Genomic DNA, 21,149 nt, shown 5'->3' on the forward strand with positions numbered 1-21,149 from the left:
TAAAATTTATTTGTAAACTTTTTATTTTTATTAATTTTTGCTATATATAGTATTTAAAATTTGTTTTTGAATTTTTTATTTCATTATTTAATTTTATTTTTAAAATAATATTTGTGTAGTAGTGAAAAAAAGAGTAGGACCCATGCAAAAAGGAGAAAAGGGGAGAAGGGTTGGAAAGAAAATAGGAGAGGAGATTAAAAGTTAAAACGGGAGAAAGAAGAGTTTGGCTCACAAAATGAAGAGATAAGGGGAGAATGTAATAATTATAATGAAAAGAAGAGTTTGGCTCACAAAATGAAGAGATAAGGGGAGAATGTAATAATAATAATGAAAATGAAAATGAAACGATAATTAATTAATGTGCCCATGCAAACTACAACCCAAGAAAATGTTAGAACTACAAACTTAATTGTCAATGCTTAATTGCTTATCCTAACATTATACCATGTATCATGGTTTTAAAAATGATTCTGTAAAATATTTTAAAAGATCTGTATTATGGCAAGGTCAATCAATCATGATCTAAAATGGGCTTTAAGTCATCTGCCCAAAAGTGCAAGCATTAGGTAACTCATCTGAAAGGAATTGAAGAAATAATGTGATTCTTGTCATTTGCAAGACACCGTTTAAAAATGGCAAATAAAATGGCATGATGCCTTAAGCTTCCAGATGGAGGGAGCATCAATAGCAGCTCATACTTGAACTGAATTTAGTACATAATTTTCACTAATGGTATATAAATTGGAATGTTACCTAGCATGATTTGCTGAAGCCTGAACGTAAATAAAGATAGGAATAAGCTAAACTCTCTGGATAACAACCGAATTGGCTAGCCCGGCTTGCTCTATCGTCTGCTCCAGATCGGTAAGTTGCTTCGGAGGAAACCCCACTGTCTGCAGTTGATAGGTCCGAGGACCACTGGGCCTTGATGCATCGATGAATCCTCGAATATCTCTGATCGTGTGGTGGATGTTGAACCGGGAAACCATGCGTGTGCCATCGGCAAGCCTGAGCTGAATTGATGTGGAAGGTTGGGTTTCATCAACGATGAGACCCATGGCTGGGGCAGGAGCAGAGGTTAAGGGAGCAGTTGCAACTGTTGGCTCTACTGGTGCATCATCATTAGTAGTGCCACCTAAAGTTCTTCCTACGCCGTGAAATGGTGTTTTCCGCTTTGCTGGTGCCTAAACAATAGAAAACGGAGAACATCAATAAACAGTGATATTCATCAAAATAAATAAAACAAAGAATAGACAACATACGGGGCAGTTCTCCTCTCTCCTTGTGAGATTAACATGGACCGCTGTCCTCCTATCTGGTGGCTGAAGTTCCTTTGGGCACTCGGAATTCCTTATACTCTGCATAGGACAAAATATATCTAAGATTACTTAGAGCCTCTGAGAAAAGAAAAGATAATTGATGAATAAAATTGTCCTTCAAAACTCGAACCTAATAGTAAACTGTAAACCAATATTCAGTTCTAAATTCATCATTTAAATGTCAAAGAAACAATTATCTGAACTATGAAAGAGATTGAAACTATGAGGAGAAATCCAAATACTAGCACTTTCAATCAGCTAATAACTTTGGAAGAATAGAGTCATTTGTATTGATATTTTTGCCAAACTAGTACCACATAATGCACCAGTACTACTTTATGGTGTATCAACACAAGGGCATGTTTGTCCTCCAATTTCAAGTTTCATTGATTCTATCCTGGAAATGGCTACACGCCTACACTGCCAGTAATTCCACTGATTTAATGCATATTTAATTTGATGATAATTAAGTTAAGACGGAAAAGGTGAAAATTGCAAAAGTATTAGCATAGCACATAGGATGGGGCAAAGACACAGTGAATCTAATCAAGACCTCAGAAATAATAGATATTACCTCCAAAAAGTGTGCATTTTCAGGATCATCCAACCTTCTGAGAGGTCCATCATCTACAGTGAACCCATTGCTCCAGAAAGTGATATTATGGGTAACAACTTCAGGTCGCTGAGGTGCAGAAGGAACAGTTTCACCAGTGAGTCGCCGTGCAGTTCCAGTAAAGCTTCTTGAACTTGACGGAGGAAGGTTCTCAACAGGTCCACCTACAGGTTGAGTCTGTCTGGCTTGGTTAAATATTGCATCCACATCATTCATTTTGGATGGATCTTGAACAAGCATTCCACTACAAAAATACAGCAATTGTAAAATACAAGTGAAAAGTAAACAGAATCATCTCAACTTAATCTCTAATAAGGCTATTTACGAGCCAACAAGAAATTGAATCACATGATTAGCCATCACTGAGGCTAGTCTACAAACTCCACCAATAAATTAGACAATGAAATATCCAGTTGATAAAAGTAAGAGCAAGCTGACAAGTAAAATTATATACTAAATAATCACTGGCCCAGACAAATTTAGTATTAGTTTGAGTGCAGAACAAGTGACCATGGGTCCCATTTGCTAGGAAAGAGGTGGAGACATGATATAGAAAAAGAAATTCATGAAAAAGATATATCTCAAAAGTGATATGGAGTAAATGTTTCTGAATAAGGAAGGTTCTCACTGTTAGGTACTCCGTATTTGAAACAATATATACCCACCGACAAACACAAAGGATATATTAAAAAAGTAACTTTTTTTCATGCACAAAACAGAAGCACACTTTTTCTGGCAGCATGGTCGAAATTCAAAATACTTAAGAGCTCATAGTAGCAAATCAGACTGAGGAAAAAAAGAGAAAAAGAATGCACTTGGTAATAAAAACTAAAGCATCAACCAAAAAGAAAAATGAGAAAATGCTAGAGATGGAAACAATGAAACAAAAGAGAGGATTCATCAATGAAAATAAAACTTTACTAAGGGGTTTCTCTGTAATCCCTTACAGATTGCACAATACCTACACACAAGACATCTGCAAATTAAAATTAAAAAATAGAGTAAATTGCCATTTTGGTCCATTCACTATTGGGTCATGTTAATTGCTATCCACGACTTTCAAAACTATTAATTTCGTACCTTAACTATTGCATTTTTTTTTTATCAATTTTGGTCATGTTGACCAAATTGCCGGCCAAATGTGACCAGAATAAATTAAGTCACCAATTAATCTTAAATGGAAGGGGCAAAAGTGTCATTCAATGCTTAGTGTAGGACACGCGTCAATGGGTGTTTTCTTTCTTCTTCCCCTCCAACCCTTTTCTTCTTCACGCCCTAATTCTTCATTCTGAGAAAGTAAGCAGAGAAACATATCAAGAAAATGAAAGAAGCTGTTGAGCTATTTTTCTTCCCTGCACTTGGAATGCCCCACCTCTTATCTGCAGTTGAAATCGCAGAGGTCCTTGTTCACAGAGACCACCATATCTCCATCACCACCTTCATCTTGACACCACCTTTGGACCTCAAAATCACCACTTTCATCCAATCCCAAACCTACTCCAGCTCGGAAAAGTGACTAACGTTCGTGACACTCCCTGTGGACGAGTCGATCCCCATCGATTTCACCAAACCGACTCCTTTTATGATACCCATCGACCCTTACAAACCTCGAGTCAGAGAATGCGTTCAACAAACCATCCGTACTGTACGCCTGGGCAGATTCATAATTGAGATGTTTTCCACGGCCATGATTGACGTGGCCAACGAATTTAAGTTCCGACCTATGTGTTCTACACCTCCGGCGCCGCCGCGCTCGGCTTCCAGCTGCATATGCAGAGAATCACTATGGAAGGTTTAAAAGGGTGCGAGAGGGATCTCAATATCCCAAATTACGCCACCCCTTTTCCCCCCAAGTTGACCCCCTCTGCTCTGCTAGAGGAACACGGATTCGCAATGTTCCTCACCATATCCAAACTAATCAGTGGGACAAAGGGTGTTAATGTGAACTAAGCATTGAATGACGGTTTTTCCCCTACCATTTAAGATTAATTGGTGACTTAATTTATTCCGGTCACATCTGGCCAGCATGACCAAAATTGATAAAAAAAAATGCATAGTTAAGATACGAAATTAATAGTTTTGAAAGTCGTGAATAGCAATTAACAAGACTCCCAATAGTCAGTGGACCAAAATAGCAATTTACTCTTAAAAAATACATACAATTATGCATAAAGAATCATGAAAAGAAAAACAAAAATAGGCATTTTATTGCTTTATGAGCAGACTAGTTCATATGCACATTGATTACAAATCTCCATGGAGGGATTATTAAATCAGTCCACGACTACACTTAAGGGATCTTTTGGGCAGATTTAGAATGGGCATATATACTCACACAAGCAAATGCATGGCATTCTTGCTATGAAGTAAAACCAAGTATTCATGTATAAAAATAATAATTCCATTACAAAGGTCTGGCAGTTAGCTTTTAAATTCAATTAAAATTTAACTTGTTCAAAAGATAGTTTACTCCAAACCCAATTTGACCTGTTGCAGCACATTTGAGTCTGAAAAACATGATTGGATATTTGAACATTGATATGCAAAGATTTCAGATTTATAGTGATTTGAGATATGCACAATAAATTGTAATTCCATCAAATAAACAAATAAAAAAAAAAAACAAATCACCTAACAATTTCCCAGAGTATTCTAAACGCAATTACTTTTTTATTCTATTCTTTTACCACATTCAAATTGTATCACAATCTTGTGCACTTTTCCATTAATCCTAAAGCACCAAATCGCAGAGACTTCTATATTGATTAAGAGAGAGAGAGAGAGATATCGTTCTGTAAGCAAAAAACGAGAATTATACGGATGTCGATAAATAAACAGACAAAAACACCTTTTTTCTCCACCGGTATAATACTCCTGAGGCTCATCGGAGTCGCTACCGGATCCTGCAGCGGTTCGACGATTCAGATCAGCGAAGGTATGAATCCCGGCACTCCGGCGGCCAGCACCACTAGCGCCAGGGGCTGATGATGCGTTCCCGTGTTTAGAAGACCGGAGATTATACGCGCCGGAAGACTGGGGCTGTTTGGAGCGACGGCGAGGGGAAGGGGATCGCGAGCGAGGCGGAGAGGAAGACTCGGATTGGGAAGGGGAGTAGGACTGGGAGTCAGCAGGGGAGTGTGCGTTGGCCGCAGCGGCGGAGGCGGGGGCGGGAACGTCGGCGGAGGGGACGGCGGGATTGGTCTCGAAGAAGGTGGAGACGGCGGAGTCCAAGTCGAAGTTGTGGCTCTCGAGGTAGAAGAGAGCTTCGGGATTGGTAGAAGAGGTGATTTCGCAGAATGTATTGATTAGGGTTTCCCTTTCCGGGTTGAGATCGCTCTGGTTTTCCATGGCTTCTCTGCTTTCCGACTTCTCTCTATCTCTCTCTGTCTGTCTTCCCAACGCTTTTATACCATCTCGTATTCCTTTCTTCTACGACTCATATGCCACGTAATCCTTAATCCACCTACAAGGTATTGAGCTACTTTTTTTACTATTTTTTTTCTTTTCACATTTTCAGGAAAATCGCATAATTTCTTTAGAATTCTTTAATATTGTTACCATATCAAGTAAATAAAGATAATTGATAGTCTCATTCAATTTCTTATCCTTAACTAGTTAACTCGATGACCACATATAAGTCTAAATAAACCTTTAAAATGTATTCTTTTAACTTAAGAAGTTTAAATTACTTTGATAAGTATTATTTTTGAAAATTTATAAGTAAAATATAATAATTAACTTTTGAACTTTTGATCCAGTATTTATCGGTTTGTTATTTAAATTGGATAAAATAATATTTGATAAAATATACTCTGTAATTTGTTATGTAAATAATATTCTATATTTTAGTCGTTTTGATAAGATTTTTTAAATGATATAATTTATTTTTAATAATATACAATTTATGCTTAAGTATTTAACAAAATATACAAATTAAAAATTAAAAAAAAAAAAAACAAAACAAAATGAGGATATAAAAGGAGTTAGTAAAAAAAAAAGGGCGAAATGGGGAAAAATTTTTTAACACAAGATTTGGTGTAGATGAATAGTGCAGATCCATTGTTCACCATCGGTAAAATATTTGTCAATTTACCGTGTTCATTGGACATATGTTGGGCTAAAAATTTTGCCAATTTATTGTTTGCAGTCTTCATTGGAGATGCTCTAACAGAATGATCAAAAACATATTTTGCCAATTTACTGTTTTGCAATGTTCATTGGAAAATTGGTTATGCTAATAATATAAGGGTTCAAAATAATATAATCTTGATTGTGCACTTGATAACCACAAGGCTATAAATTCAACTCGCAATGTGAGCGACCTATTGGTCTTTTTGGTTTGAATTTATCAATTATGAACCATCTAAACTTATCTACTTCATTGCGAAATTGTAGTCTTTTGATGGTTGGAGTCCTTAAGCTTGTTCACCTTCTTTTATTTTTTTGTTGGCTAGAGTCACAAGCTGAGGTTTACTTGCTACACACTTCTAGGTAGTGATTAAATTTCCCTCGGTATTCCAAAAAAAAAAAATTATTATCCTATAAATAAAAAGTTTAGTTCCAAAAAAAAAAAAAAGAAAGAAGAGAGATTTCTATGAAATAAGTTTTCAACTTCTTGTGCTTTTCTAAGGCAATCAGAAATCAGTGCATTCACGTAAGTATCACTTCAACATTATGATATATGATATGATATCACCTCTATCAAAGAAATGTAATTTAGTAACATAAGACTGATGTTAGATTAATATGCCAACAATTAGCTACGTGCACGATTCAACACCTCGACAAATAAAGAAGTGTATGCCGAGGAGATCTCAGGCAGCAGAACAGGGACAGTAATAATTTGTTTTCTAAAAAATCTGAGTAAAATTGTCACTGTAAAACAGGGAAAAAAGCATAAGAATTGTCAATGTGCCATGGGCCATATACTACAAAGTATGTTTTTCCAGTGAGAATGTCATGTCTGTTGTTTCCTTTTTGGTGTAGATGTTTATCCACTCTCACCTGCTTGTCCAGTTTTGGATCTTATGCCTTTTAAACACTAACAATGTCTGGACTGGTATAATGATGCTTTATGGTAGCCATCGGTTTTCTAGTACAAATCATCAACTAAATCAAGGGATGGTAAACTAGAACCATAAAATTTCAATGATTCCTCCTAGCACCATCTCCGGTGCCAGTAAGTCGAGGGACTACAACAGGTGCACCACGGACCTTTTCAAGGGCAAAGCTAATCCTCAATGGACGACCAAGAAATGCCTGGCGAGTAGAAAAAACCCCAGGTAAAGGTGAATTTTCAGCCTAAATAGGCAAGAACTAGAAAAAAAAAAAAAAAAAAAAAAAAAAAAAAAAAAAAAAAAAAAAAAAAAAAAAAAAAAAAAAAAGGCAGATTGACAATAGCATATCTAGGGTGTAGCTTACTCACCTTACCATCCATAGCATCTTTTGCACTTTTGGCCTCTTCCTCTTTAGAGAAATACACAAACCCAAAACCTCTTGATCGACCAGTATCTTTGTCATACATTATCCTCACTAGACATCAATGCATACATACTTTAGCCATATTTCCTTACTCATAGAAGATAGAAACAGACACTTATAAATACTCTAACAAATTGTAAAGAAAAAAGTTCAAATTTCACTGCCAAATTACTATTGTGAAGTAATGGGGTGGGTAAACAAAGAACTTCATATTTGATAAAGAATCAACCCCCTCACTAGTCATTTATTCTCTACTTGATATATCCCAAATACACACCTAAAGACAATAAAATTGTATTTCCATAATCTATCTACCAATTTCTAGTATCACCTTGTTTGATAGCACCTAATTTCTTGGAAAAACTGTATCTGGTGCAAACAATAAAAGCCAAGGTGAAATAGCCTAGGCAACCAACTTGAAAGCAAGTGGCTTTGAGATAGAATCATTTGCCATAAGGGATAACTGATAGCCAAACTAAATTCTAACTGGATTCCAAAGTTGTCCCTGTGCACTCTCCCGTAATTGGATTATCTAAGAACGACTGGTACTCCGTATGCATTGGGAGAACCAGGTCTTGCACAGTTTGAAAAAGACAACAATGAGAAATAAAACTCCAAATTTGATAGAAGCCAAGATTTGATTAGATGATTCTGGTGCACTCATGAAATCCCTCTGTCAATAGAATTACAGAACTGTAGGAAACCATAACCTTCTATTAGTTGCAAAAACTCCATTATCCACTTTTATCAGGTTTCCAGCTCAAAGTAAAGTTCATGTCAGGCTCTCTCACAAAGTTACTACTACAAATTAAACCGTAGCTTAAAAACATAGCGGAGTTATAATATGGAGCTCTTCCATTGATAAAATAACAGAAAATAAAAAATCACACACAAAATACTGATCGAATATTTACCTACTAAGGCAGTAGAAGCTTTTTAAAGCGATAACATTTGCAGTTCTATTTATGCAGAAAGGACCAGTGAGAAATTTCATCGAACAGATAAAGAGCACTTTTATTTTTACCTTCCGTAACTTGGCCAAAATCAGAAAAAGCGTCATTGAGTGACTTCTCGTCCACAGACCAAGATAAACCTGCATGCACACTCACTTGTCGGTTAGAAATCATCACACACACACACACAAATCTAGAAAGCAGCAGAGACATTGCGCCTGAGAAAGAAGATTACCAGCGACGAAGAGTTTGCTGTTCATAGGAGGTGAAGGGGCGGGAGAGCAATAAAGGCGGAGGCCATGGTGTGTAGGCAGCAGAGAGGAGGGAAGTAGCGTCGCTAGTCTTCTGGCAAAGCCCACGAAATTGGCCTTCATTAGTGAACAGTGATCAAGTTCTCTACGATCTCGAATTTGTATGCAACCAGCAATGTTATAAACACTGTAAAAAGAGAATGGCTTCTGTAAAAGAAGCTAGAACATCAAACTTCCATTAGTCCTTTTTTTTTTTTTTTTTTTTTTTTACATATTTGACAAAAATATTGCCCGAGTATCCACAGCCAGAATGAGCTTAATCATGTAAACAGAGGCCGACCTACCCCACAAGGCCACACCGGGTTAGAAATTTTACGAGCCTTTTATTATTATTATTTTATTTTTTTAAGTTGAAATTCGCCATATGCATTGCAACTCCAGTCAAATTAGTCTAGCTATTAATTTGATAACCATTTCAAGTTAGTTTAATTTGATAACCATTTCAAGTTGGTTTGACTATTAATTTGGTAACCATAGAGTTTCAACATCTACTATAACTTGAGATTTTTCTCAGAAACTTTTCCCATGCAAATTACTCTGGCGCATCTTAAGATAATATTTCCCAAGCCAACAACTTTTGGCTGTAACATGTCTCACCGTCTACAGTTTCAACTACAACATTTGACTCATCTTGACACTAACTCCTAAAACATAAGAGAAATATTTTTTATAAGAAAATAGTTCATAGAGAAATAAAAGTGATTGTAGACTTGTAGTAATGAGAGAGATCATTTCATGTATGGTGTTGGTAGGATTCTTTTCATCACCAATCACCATACCTCTCTTAAATGGAATAAAGTGGTGCATATGTAAATTCATGTTAGAAGGTCTAATCATTATTATGTAAAGTAATCAAATATTTTGAATGTAATGGGGATAATTATCACATGGGGAATGAATCAAGAATAAAGAATGAGCCAACAAAATAGCACCTTGTAGACAAAATAGTCACTTTTAGCAACAAAATAGATAACCAAATTGAGCCAGAAAGTCTTACAGTACCACAGGCTAAGATTACTACTAGATAACATAACTGGCTGAGATCAAGCAAATCAAACAGTATTATCTCACATTACACATCATCAGACAAGCTCGAAACATTAACAAAAGTTCATCTCCACAAAGATCAATAATGTTTACAGACGCATGCCTCCAGTTTGGTGCAACATCGCATCAATTTCATCACCATCTTCCATCTCCAGCTGTATCACACCAAAAGGGACAATGGGTAATGGTTAGTGATATAGGCTCATAACTTTAATGTAAGAATACGCATTGTCTTTTTTCTACCATTACTTAGTGTGCATGTGTGTCATAGAGGGAGAGATAGAGAAGGGAAGGGACCTCATCTGGAGTCTGTTCAGCACGAAGACGACGCCCATCAAATAGGAAAGCTATCGAATTAAAATCCACTGACTGTCGGTCACAGTAGGCATTCATGAGCTTCCTCAGTTGAGTGCTTCTTTTGATCCGGAAGAACACTTCATTGCCATCCTGCATCCATCATAACAATCAATTAATACTCCTCTTGTATTACCTTTCTTTGTCTTTAAAGAATTAAAGGAAAGGGTCTTGGAACGAGCAAATTACACATGATATCAACAATTTCAGGGAACTTGAATGGAAGATCAAAATGAACCAACACAGACCAAAGAAAAGAAGGGAAACAAGATGGTATAGATAACGTCTAACTTCTAAGAGCAAACCATTAAAGAAACTATGGTTTTTTAAGAGTGCAAAAAATCTGTCAAGACACGAATGGTCAACAGAAACAAATGATGTGTTCACAGATTAACAGTGTCTTGGGCATTCCATTCAACTATGTTCTCCAACTAATAGATGGACAAAGCAATCAACTAAAAGCAAAACTACTATGTCCACTACATAATATGATGATATTTCAACCCTATTCTCATTTTTCTCAGTTGCAGAAGCCAGGTCCACTACAATACAGAACATATGATTATGCTAACATATAAGAAGTACTCACAGCACAATTTAGACACTCCCACATACAAAATTAAGTCAGTGGAAAAATTAGCCAGACAAAAAAATAAATAATAAAAACGAACAACTTCTTAAGGGATAATTACATCACATAGCAATCAGAGCAAAATGTGAAATGCTGGAACAATGGATGTGAAACAAATTTTATTTGAAACCACCATGTTGAAAGAAAATGAATTCCTACATTTACTCCAATAGGTTGGCAGTTGTTTGCTGGGAAGAAAGAGGCTTGTAAAGAAGTAGATAAGGTTCTTTTAATACACTTCATAAAACAAAATTAATAAAAGCTGGCAAATAGCTGCAAAATGTTACCCATGAATCCATCATAATCAACCCGTGCTATGATAATGGCACAGCACAGTGAATATAATATATGGTAGAACAATAAAAACTTTTGTACGCATATTAAATCACCCTAAATAGCACTAACAACACTAACTACTCAACTTTGTTTTGATATGATGCCAAGTAATATAGCATGCCAATTTCTTTCATGCCATGACCTGATTATAGAAAAGACAGGAAAACATAATGCAGAGTAATTTCATACAATACCCTAATCCTTAGAACACTATATTCTTATACCCATCAAAAGCAGCAACTAACAAAAACAAAAAGAAGAGAAGGGTAAAGATGTTACTCCTTGCTTCTCTGTTCAATTTGTACCAATCACTCCATATTATTCAAACACAAAATTTCATTTGCAAAGTCAGTTCTACAATTGTCTCAAATGGAAACCTGCAATCCAGAGTCACCTGAACTTAGTAATAAGCTTAATTACTCCAAATCCCAGGTTTCTATAATCTACGTTTTACATGTTTGGCAGAGAGTACGGATTACAATTTACAACACTCTTTTGTTGACTTAATCCGTTATTTATGGATTATTTTAGTTGAACTCACTCCTGCTCGATTACGTTCAGTTCAAATTCATACCGAGATAAACTAACAAAACTAAACGAAAAACAAAGGCACGGACAAAATCGAAAGCAAAATCATATCCGTAGCGAGCCAAGCGATGAACAAAACAAAAATAATTAGAAAATTCATTGCACAATTGTTAAACGCTAGAGGATTAAGGATACCTGTCCTTTGACTTTGAGGTTGATGTGAGCGGCGGACTGATCGCCGCCGGGCTTCTTGTCCTCCTCCGCAGCTTGAGACATTTCTCTCTATCCGCGTCTATTGCAGTCCGCTCCTTATGTGATTTGAATCCACCTTCCGAAGTTTTGAGATTCTATCCTCTCGGGTCTCCAATACTATGTTGAATAGCACCTGCACAGTGATTCACTGGGCCAACCCTCAAAGCCTTTCCATTTTGAACCGGGCCCGTTTTGTTATTGCCTTATTGGGCATCAAATCCCATCAATGTTTTATTGGCAATTTATATTGTGGACCAAGATCACGTAGCATTATGGACCTTGAATCAAAATAACATTGTTTTTATTTTTAAATTTTAATGGACTCTTAGTTTCACGTTTCTCATGTTTAGACATAGTTAATAATATATTCCTGGTACAAAATTCATAGAGAATTACGTAATATAAGACACAAAAACTGACAACGCAAGACACATACACATGTTTTAAGTATTTTGTACTAGTACTTTTAGATGATTGGAGGTTAGGTTAATTGGATATTTAAATATATAAATTTATAAATTAATTATATAATTTAAATAAAATATTATTTTATAGTGTACTAAAAATTAAAAAGTGTATAAATTTTATTTAAAAAAATTCAAGACGGGGAATTCCCGTCCCCAAAAAAATTCCCCCGAGAACGAAAATGAGGTAATTTCCCATCCCTGTCAAGGAACGGAGCGAGGTCGGGGAACGGAGACGGAAATCCCATTCCCTATTCCCACCCCGCCTCGTTGCCATTCTTAATCTAACTATAATTATAGTATCTACTCAACATGAAACAATGATGCAATCAAATCACAAGTTATTTTTATATAAATCTTGACCAAGTAATACTTGAGAAAGCAATACAAGCAGCTAGTGGCCTTGAAATTTAACACACATTCCATCAATTCATATATTAACCTCTAAATAAATATGTTTGACATGACATACTGAATACAGAAAGAGCATTTCCCAAATATCCCCTATCAAATGATGGTGTTGCCATGATATTCTCGTTAAAAATATGAATGTGCACTAAGCATATTTATTTTGAATGCACTTTAAAATTTTGCGAGATGCACTTTTAATGTTTCACATGACATTCTTAGTGAGATTTACTTATGTTGTGTAGTTTGTTTTACCATTAAAATTAATGACTAAACTTTTCTCATCGTAAAAAAATGTATGAAATTTATGTGAGACTATAATACATTGTAAGAAGACTGTAATATTATTTTAATACATTATAAAAAAAAATTTATATTTTAATTATAAAGTATTATATAGCTCAATGAGAGGATTTTAAATGAGACTTATTCAAAAAAAAAAAAGTTGAAGATGAAAGCGAGATTGGAAACAATGAAAAGCCGTAAAAGGTAGAGCTGACCTGCAGCCGATAATTGTTATAAGTATTGACTTATACGTCTTTTATTAAAAGAAGAAAAGAAAAAAGGCAAATTAAAGGCAAAGGCTTCATGAAAAGGACCAAACTAACTAAAGGGAATTGTCGTCTTTTATTATCTATTGACATATACTTACAAATTGCAGCATGTAGGGCGGCTTCATCAATGCGTCTCTGTCGCATTCATTCATTAATATCATTAATATTATTCAAATAACCAAGCATGGAAACCGCGTCCTACATATTTAATTCCAATTTATGATTGTGTACTTTGGTTGATTATTCTACACCAAATTGCATTCATCTTTGGTTTGTTTCTACACTTAGCGATTTGTTAGGTTCACAAATTTAACATCTTACTTTCAATTTGATAAAATCGGTTTTACTTGTCAAATAAGAAGTTTCTATAATTTTTGTAAACAAACAAGCAAACTTAGGCAATCAGTTTGGTTGACATGAGGAGTCATGCACTCTTATTCCTTAAAAGAGGTCAAGAGTTCAAACCTCCCTTGTATGGAAAAAGCAAGATTGATCATCGTATACTCTCCCTTTGAATTAGCTCATCAACTTCATCAAATATAAGAGAGAAAGTTGCAAAACACTTTTTTACTATCACGAGAAAGTTTGGAAAGAAGATTTGAGGGGGGATGTCTTTATTTTATGCCACCTTGAAAAGAATTATCTTGAAATAGAAGAAGGCTAAACTTTAACCCTAACAAGTTTGGGGTTGGGTGGGTCAAAGAAAATTCTCATTGTTAGAGGGAAAAGATGAATAAAGTGAAGGAGCATTAATTCTGAGAAGAATAGTGACAGATGAGAGAATTGAAGAGATATGAAAGCTTTACAGCTAGTATGTATATTGCTTTTTTTATACAGTATCTTGTAATGATATCTCAGGGGAAATAGTAATCCTTTAGCCTTAGCAGTCAGTATATGTCACCCTAAAGTTCCACTCTTTTCATCTTTTATGTTAGTAGCATCGCATTCATTCTCACTTCTCAGTCTCAGTGGCATTTTGAATGAGAATGGGACAGACAAATCTGAGACACACACTGTATCACTGTCCCACCGTTTTCAATCCCCAATCCAACCACCCTTTAAAAAAAAATGCTCACCCCGGACTCCAAACCCCATTCCAATAGAATTGGAAATAGGTAAATTATAGTGACTTAAATACTTAATGACATTTTAGTTGTAAGTATCAGTGTCTGATATCCAAAAAAAAAAAAAAGTTAAATCACAGTGTAGTTGTGTTTATGTACCCGGCAAAACACAAAGTAATTGTCCTTGTGCTTTACAAGTTATAATTTTCTTTATGTACCGATACAAAACACAGTACACAAGTTGTATTCTCCTCTAGTGTACTTCTAAGCACAAGGTATAATGCATGAACACACCATATTGTAAAATTTCTTGTACATTTATCGTTCAAAAACTCCATTTCGTCAAGGGTTCAATAACTTCTCGTTGAGTGACATAAGTTTGTAACATTAATAATTAATACAAAATACTAGAATGTAAAGGTGAAAATTTTACATATTTCTCCACAATATGAAGTGGCACAACACAGTTACACACTTTCAAAGAGCTTCATAAAAAAAGAAGCAAAAGCAGCCTTGGATGTACATTATTCAACAAAAACTAGAGAAGTGGAAGAAAACAAAAATGCCACACACTTACAAGCTCCACATGATCAAACAATTAAAGATTTAAAAAAAGAAAAAAAAAAAACAAAAAACAAGGATACTTCTTAAAACAGGCATCCATGCCATTGGTCATGTGATTTAGAATAAAATTAATTTTGAAAATTGGATTTTTTTTTTCTTTCTAAAGATAATGTACTGTAAGGAGAAATTTAGGGTGTACCGACTCTGTGTTTGCTTGAGTCTTGTGCAGGAAACGAGTTAATTTCCGCGCTGACAGTTAGGAAGATCCAAACAAACTGCATTAAATATTAGAGTAACGACATTAGGGGGAGAAGAATATACTAAAAGGATGTTAGCAGGAAGCATGAAGAGTATAAAATGAATGCAACAATAATGTTCATCACATGTAATCTTGTCAGGTAATTAATATTATACCTAACAAGAAGACAAGTTCATTAAGATCATAAGCTACCAATGCATACCATCCATAGGAATCAGACAGTTGGGGTTTAGATTAATACAATAACACGTATCCAGCGCACAGAAAAGTTCAATAGACCCATTATAAACATTAATATGACAGTCTTCTTCAGAAAGCTGGGAATGGGATTTCTTTGGGACAGCAGTCTTCTCCTTCAAGGGTTAGTTCAGTTATAAATACTAATAATTGTCCACTGACTTTAATCAATGCGAACGGGTTGGTTCTGATAGTTGAGACTTTATAATAGTAGTTTCAGTTATAAACTCTAATAACACAGATCGCCTACTTTACTGATATATGAATGTGTAATCAGTGTGCCATTGCCCTTCTACTAGTTTAAGAAAATAGCTTTCGGGCATTTTAGAAACCACATGATGAACTCGAGAACATGCTGCTGCTGCAGCATTACAACAACAAAACATAGAACACTAATTATCTCATGGCCCTCCTCCCTGAAAACAGTTAAAAGAAATTATTGCTTCCCAACAGAGAGAATTGAAAGGGTTTTCTTATGGTAAATGTAGATGATTGGAATCGACACTAAAGTAATACACTGTCTTTACTTTCTTTTTTCTCAAATTATGGAGTGGGAAAAGATGAAATAATATCATCCATCAACCCCTGTCTATCAAGCCACTCATACGATATTATATCAGCAGATATCGAAAATGAAAAGAGCATAGTAGCAGATTATCCAGGTTGCTTGGAAGAACAGAGCTGTCTTTATCAGGAAAAACAGAATATGAAAAGAGAAGAAATTTATTGAATAAAACATAGAGAACTAACATGCTAAAAACTAGCAGTAGTTCTAAAGAATAAGAACTAATCTGATTAATAGCCAAAACTAAGTCTAAACAACTTAAAACTAATGATATGGAAATATACTAGCAGTCTTAACCACAAAACTAAGTTCAAGTTTAAGTTGATAGTTGGATAACAAATTTATTATATACATACTATGTTCAACAAATACAATATGGAGTTAACTTGAATAAAACAGTAATTTCTAATCAAAATATAGTGAAGTGAAGCAGTGATTACCTATGGTGGTAGAGGTTAGTTGCTTGGCTGATCATTCTAACCATGTTCGGGTGAATATCTTCTTGAGTCGATTTCCAGAGAGTCTCTGCAAGGCCTTTCTGGCCCCGGGAACCTCCATCTCAGTCAGCCTCTGCAAATGTGCATGAACTCCGGCTGCCATAAGCCGCTTTCTGCAGCCCTTACTCCCTCCGGCCATGACTGCTGTCACCACGGCCACAGGGAACTTCTTTGAGACCAAATCACTCTTTGGATCCAGCATTTGTGTCAGCAGCATTACACTCTTCTCGTCCCTCACAATATCTTTTCGACTCGACTTCACAGTCAATAACGATACTAATGCGTTCGTGGCCACCTCCTGCAGCCCATCGGGCTTAGCAGACTGCATTAGCTTCACCAGAGAACCCATACACCCTGCAATGGCTCTCTTGTTCCCCTCACTAATAGATAAATTTGCAAGCAATGATGCAGAAATGTACTGTAACATCATGGTGCCATGCTTTATAAGCTCTGATAATTGAACAACTAAAGCGGTGGACGATGAGAGACGCCGTGATGTCTGTTCGCAGGCAGAGAGCGAATGGATTGCCCGCAAAACATGTTCGACGGTTTCGGAGGCGGCGGATTCTTGTAGAACATTAAGCAATCTGTACAATCCCTTTTCCTTGAGTAACAAATCGCGGTAATACTCGCCGGAAGAAGCTAGGGTTGCGACGCAATTTGCCGCCTTTTCTTGCGCCAATTCCTTTCCTGAAACCATCAATTGCAGCAAAACGGGAATGGCTCCTTCATCCGCTAATGCAATCCTGACGTCTTCGTTAGTGCAAACGTTTCGTATTGCTCCGACGCCGTGAATTTGAGCTAAAACGGACCCGGATTTACAAAGCTCCGTTAGCACAGGAACGCCGCCGTAGGCCGAAACCGCCCAGGCATTTTCGGGATCACTTGTGAGGCACTCCACGGCTAGGGCGGCGTTTTCCTTCATGGTCATCGAACCGGAGTCGATTACTCTCAGTAGCGGCCCCAACCCGCCTTCTTCAAACACGCACTTTCTCGCCTGATTGCTCGAGGAAACAAGCATGGAGACCGCCAGAACTGCCTGCTCGCATATTACAGGATCTGCATTGAGGTCGAGAAGATTTATCAAGTATCCTATCCGTCCTTCCTTGGCCACAACTCCCGCCAATTTCTCATCCCCGGAGAGAAGCTGAACCAGCGACTCCAACGCCTTCTTCTTGAACTCGCCGCCGCCGATCTGGAGGCGAGTGAAGAGGTCTCTGATGAACAGCACTAAATCTTCCTTGGTGGAGGCGGAGGAGGGGTGGGAGAGGACAATAGCCGTGGACTGCCGAAGCACGCCGGAGCGGCAGAGGAGGTCGAGGTGATGAATTTGCTTGGACAGCCAGCCGGCGGCCATGTCAAGGTCGGACTGCATAAGCAGCTTCCCGGGAGTGAAGGAAGCATCGGAGCACTGGCGGCAGAGAATATCGACTCGCTGGAGCGTGGACAGAAGACTCGGCAGGAGCGTGGGAAGCAATGAGTTGTCAGACCACCGGGGAGACTCCGAGATTTCCGCAAGAAGAGATTTCAGAGTAGCGAGCTTGGAACGAATAACCTGCCAGCGGGAGGAGAAAGACTTGATAGAGAGAGACGAAGGTAGGAGCTGGGAAAGGAGAAGGACTATCTTGTCAAGCGTCTCCGCCGTCGACGGCGGCTGTTCGGTGCTAGGAGAAATCATTCTTCCCTTTCTCCTCCGTCCAAATCAATCAAAAGCCGGCCTAAACTCCTCGGATTAGAACCGGAGGGATGAATACTGAATAGCAGCGACGCATAGAAGAAGAAGAAGAAGATGGAAGGAAGGTTTGCAGAACGGAAAAGGCGAAAGTGAGAAAATCCAGGCAGGGGTGTGGGGTTTTAGTCAGAGTCAGAGAGGGGGCTGTCTCTTTTTTATGTTTTTTCTTCAGTAATTTTAGGACTTTTGACTAGCGCGTGTGTATGCAACCAACGGTGGCCGCGACCATTGACTGTAACGACTTCCGTGGCCGTGGCCGTGTGTTTCCCGCTTCCAACCTGGGCCCCGTAAATGGGCCCAACTACATGGGAATTCGGAATATTTAATGGGTTGGCTGTAGCATCGGCCCATAAATAATACTCCGTACTAATTTATAGTAATTGGGCCGGGTAAGATTTGGGCTTTTAAGAACTGAACTCGTTAAGAAAAGATAGCGTAGAAATTCGAGTGTTATGTGACATAAGCCCATAGTCTACCAACCCAATCTAACAGCCTATTAGAGTAGCCCAACCAGGTTAACAAGGCAAATTATATTGTCCATATTATAAGATGGATCCACTATTACAAAAATAGCACCTAGGCGCGACCACCAAGTCGACTAGTGTATCACCATAATCGATAGTTTAGGCGGTCAGTCGACTAGGCCGTTTTGACACTGTCTAGTCGGTCGGTTAATTATTGTTCTCTCCTTTAAAAAAAAAATTATTTCACTCAAAATAACATCATTTTGAGAAAAAAATAATAATTTTAAATCGTTCAAATCCTATATATTTTTTGGTTAATATTTAATATTTTAATATTAACTATTAAAATATTAAATAATTTATAATTATCAAGTCTTAAAAAATTAAAATTAAAATTAAACAAATTAAAATTAAATAAATACAATACACTGACGCCCTAGGCACTAGGTGTTCGATGAGCGCCTAACAATTTTTTCAATCATGGATGAACCAATGATAAATTTTCATTTAGATGACAAAACAATCTACAACCATTACTTGAGATTGTGTACTAAGTAAACCTCACCTTATGTTACCTTAGTCAACAAAGAACCAAGACCTAGACGACAAAGGACTACAAGAAGATAAACCAACTTATGTTATCCATAGTTGACTGGTTAACTCAAGAAGGTCGCAACCGATCGAGTGTCAAACTTAAAATTACCAAGTTAATAATTTGACCAACTTAGTTAGACTGCTGACTAAAATTTAAGGATGAAGGGTACGAGTCTATAAAATGATAAATGTTAAATTTTTAATATATTACAAGTTTGTTTTTAATATATTATAATTTTATTTCTAAGTAGTATTTCAAGAAATTTTCTATGCAATCTAAAAAGTAAATAAATGCTCATGCGAAATGCATCCCTAAAAAGAATGAAAAGTTAAACCTCAAAAGTCAAAAATCAAAATTTCTTTCACTCAAATGGTAACGCGGCTATGGTATAATGAGGTTTTGAATTGTGAGGTCATGAGCTGTAACCACTAACCTGCAATAAACAGAGAAAAGAGCACTCACAAACAGTGCTCATATAAGTCAAAATAATGTAAATGTTGAACCCACGGATTAGCACAATTTTTTACTTACCGGAACCAAAGAGGGAGAGAGATTGAACATCAGAAGAAGAATGGAGGGCGGCGGCGATGGCGGATGGAAGCTAAGGACGAAATTGAATAGCTTAAAACGCCGGCTCACATTGCTTGCCTGCTGTGGATCCTCTCGGAATCTGCGAGTTTCGGAAATGGAGGAAAAAGCTCAATTGCAGGCCCGATCTCGATTCTACATCGACGATAGCGAAGAAGAAGAAGAGCACGCGATGGCGATGCCGCGGCGTAGTTTGAACCTGGCGACGGCGCTGGCGGCGGAGCGTGACTTGCGGAGCGTAGGCCCCACTGCACAACAGATGAAGACGCTCGTGAGATTATTCGAAGAAACGGACGGCCGCGATGAGAACAGCGCCGCCATCGGCGGCGAAAGCTTGTGCTGCGTGTGCATGGAGAGGAATAGAGGCGCGGCTTTGATACCGTGTGGGCATACCTACTGTAGGGTGTGTTCCAGAGAGCTATGGTTGAATAAAAGGTCATGCCCGTTATGCAACCTGTCAATTCGAGAGACCCTTCATATTTTCTGAAATTTTAATTTCCTGTTTTTTCATTATATATAAGTTTATAATGAAATTATTACATTTTCCTTTTAAGAATAAACCTATTCAAACTTCAAAGCTTGTTAATGTTTTTATTTTCGTGATTAAATATTATCTTTCAAGTCATTTATAAATTACAAATTTCAATACTTGCATGTCTTTGAAAATTGATATTTTATCGATCCGAGTTCATCATAAATTGGGTATATTATTGCATGGACCATAGTCCATGCAATAATGATTCAAATATATCGAGCAAGATAGGAGAATAATTGTATTACTAATAATGTGTAAGTCCAGAAGTACTGGCCCAAGGGCCTAAGTACTAGCCCAAGAGCTTAAGATGACGGTCCAAAAATAATATAAACAATAAATAACAAACAAGATTTTGGCAAGGAATTGACCCATGTCCCTCTGCTGGAACGGATAAGTTTCAGACCACTTGACCAAAGAAGTCCTTGTGTCCTTGAGTGATGTCCTAAATAGACCACAACCCCCCCCCCACCCTCCCCCTCCCCCTCCCCTATTTATACTATTACGGACCATATCACCACCCTCCACGTGTATGGTACCCTACACACTCCAACCACAACCACCACGCGTCCTATGCCGTAAGCCATGTCCTAGCACACCACGGGACGTACCCAACCACCTTGGGGACATGCCTAGCCGTCACGGTACGTGCCCAACTACCTTGGGGACGCACCTAGCCGCCACGGGACATGCCCAACCACCTTGTGGACGTACCTAGCCGCCATGGGACGTGCCCAACTACATATCTAACCACCTTGGGACATGCCCAACCACCATGGGACGTCACCACACATACATGCG

At 37.4% G+C, this 21,149-nt stretch overlaps 5 protein-coding genes across 5 annotated transcripts; 1 reads left to right on the forward strand and 4 right to left on the reverse strand.

Moving 5' to 3' along the window:
* Positions 1-581: 581 nt before the first annotated feature.
* LOC115996805 (plant UBX domain-containing protein 4-like) lies at positions 582-5,322 on the reverse strand. The gene is made up of 4 exons (XM_031236222.1): positions 4,781-5,322; positions 1,894-2,176; positions 1,263-1,358; positions 582-1,184 (listed from the first exon to the last, which is right to left on the reverse strand). The coding sequence occupies exons 1-4, from the start codon at positions 5,278-5,280 to the stop codon at positions 801-803; spliced, it is 1,263 nt and encodes a 420-aa protein (XP_031092082.1). The 5' UTR covers positions 5,281-5,322; the 3' UTR covers positions 582-800.
* Positions 5,323-6,761: 1,439 nt separating this feature from the next.
* On the reverse strand, positions 6,762-8,859 carry LOC115996806 (glycine-rich RNA-binding protein 4, mitochondrial). The gene is made up of 4 exons (XM_031236223.1): positions 8,602-8,859; positions 8,438-8,506; positions 7,358-7,464; positions 6,762-7,191 (listed from the first exon to the last, which is right to left on the reverse strand). Exons 1-4 carry the CDS (start codon positions 8,738-8,740, stop codon positions 7,078-7,080), a joined length of 429 nt encoding a protein of 142 aa, XP_031092083.1. The 5' UTR covers positions 8,741-8,859; the 3' UTR covers positions 6,762-7,077.
* Positions 8,860-9,590: 731 nt separating this feature from the next.
* LOC115996592 (small ubiquitin-related modifier 1-like) lies at positions 9,591-11,925 on the reverse strand. The gene is made up of 3 exons (XM_031235892.1): positions 11,769-11,925; positions 10,022-10,171; positions 9,591-9,879 (listed from the first exon to the last, which is right to left on the reverse strand). The coding sequence occupies exons 1-3, from the start codon at positions 11,847-11,849 to the stop codon at positions 9,814-9,816; spliced, it is 297 nt and encodes a 98-aa protein (XP_031091752.1). The 5' UTR covers positions 11,850-11,925; the 3' UTR covers positions 9,591-9,813.
* Positions 11,926-14,652: 2,727 nt separating this feature from the next.
* Positions 14,653-18,316, reverse strand: LOC115996591 (protein CELLULOSE SYNTHASE INTERACTIVE 1-like). The gene is made up of 2 exons (XM_031235891.1): positions 16,381-18,316; positions 14,653-15,154 (listed from the first exon to the last, which is right to left on the reverse strand). Exon 1 carries the CDS (start codon positions 18,113-18,115, stop codon positions 16,412-16,414), a length of 1,704 nt encoding a protein of 567 aa, XP_031091751.1. The 5' UTR covers positions 18,116-18,316; the 3' UTR covers positions 14,653-15,154; positions 16,381-16,411.
* A 1,483-nt stretch (positions 18,317-19,799) lies between these two features.
* LOC115996993 (RING finger protein 141-like) lies at positions 19,800-20,303 on the forward strand. The gene has a single exon (XM_031236439.1). It carries the CDS (start codon positions 19,800-19,802, stop codon positions 20,301-20,303), a length of 504 nt encoding a protein of 167 aa, XP_031092299.1.
* Positions 20,304-21,149: the final 846 nt, after the last annotated feature.

This window comes from Ipomoea triloba, chromosome 11 (genome assembly GCF_003576645.1).
Source record: "Ipomoea triloba cultivar NCNSP0323 chromosome 11, ASM357664v1".
Lineage (NCBI taxonomy): Eukaryota > Viridiplantae > Streptophyta > Magnoliopsida > Solanales > Convolvulaceae > Ipomoea > Ipomoea triloba.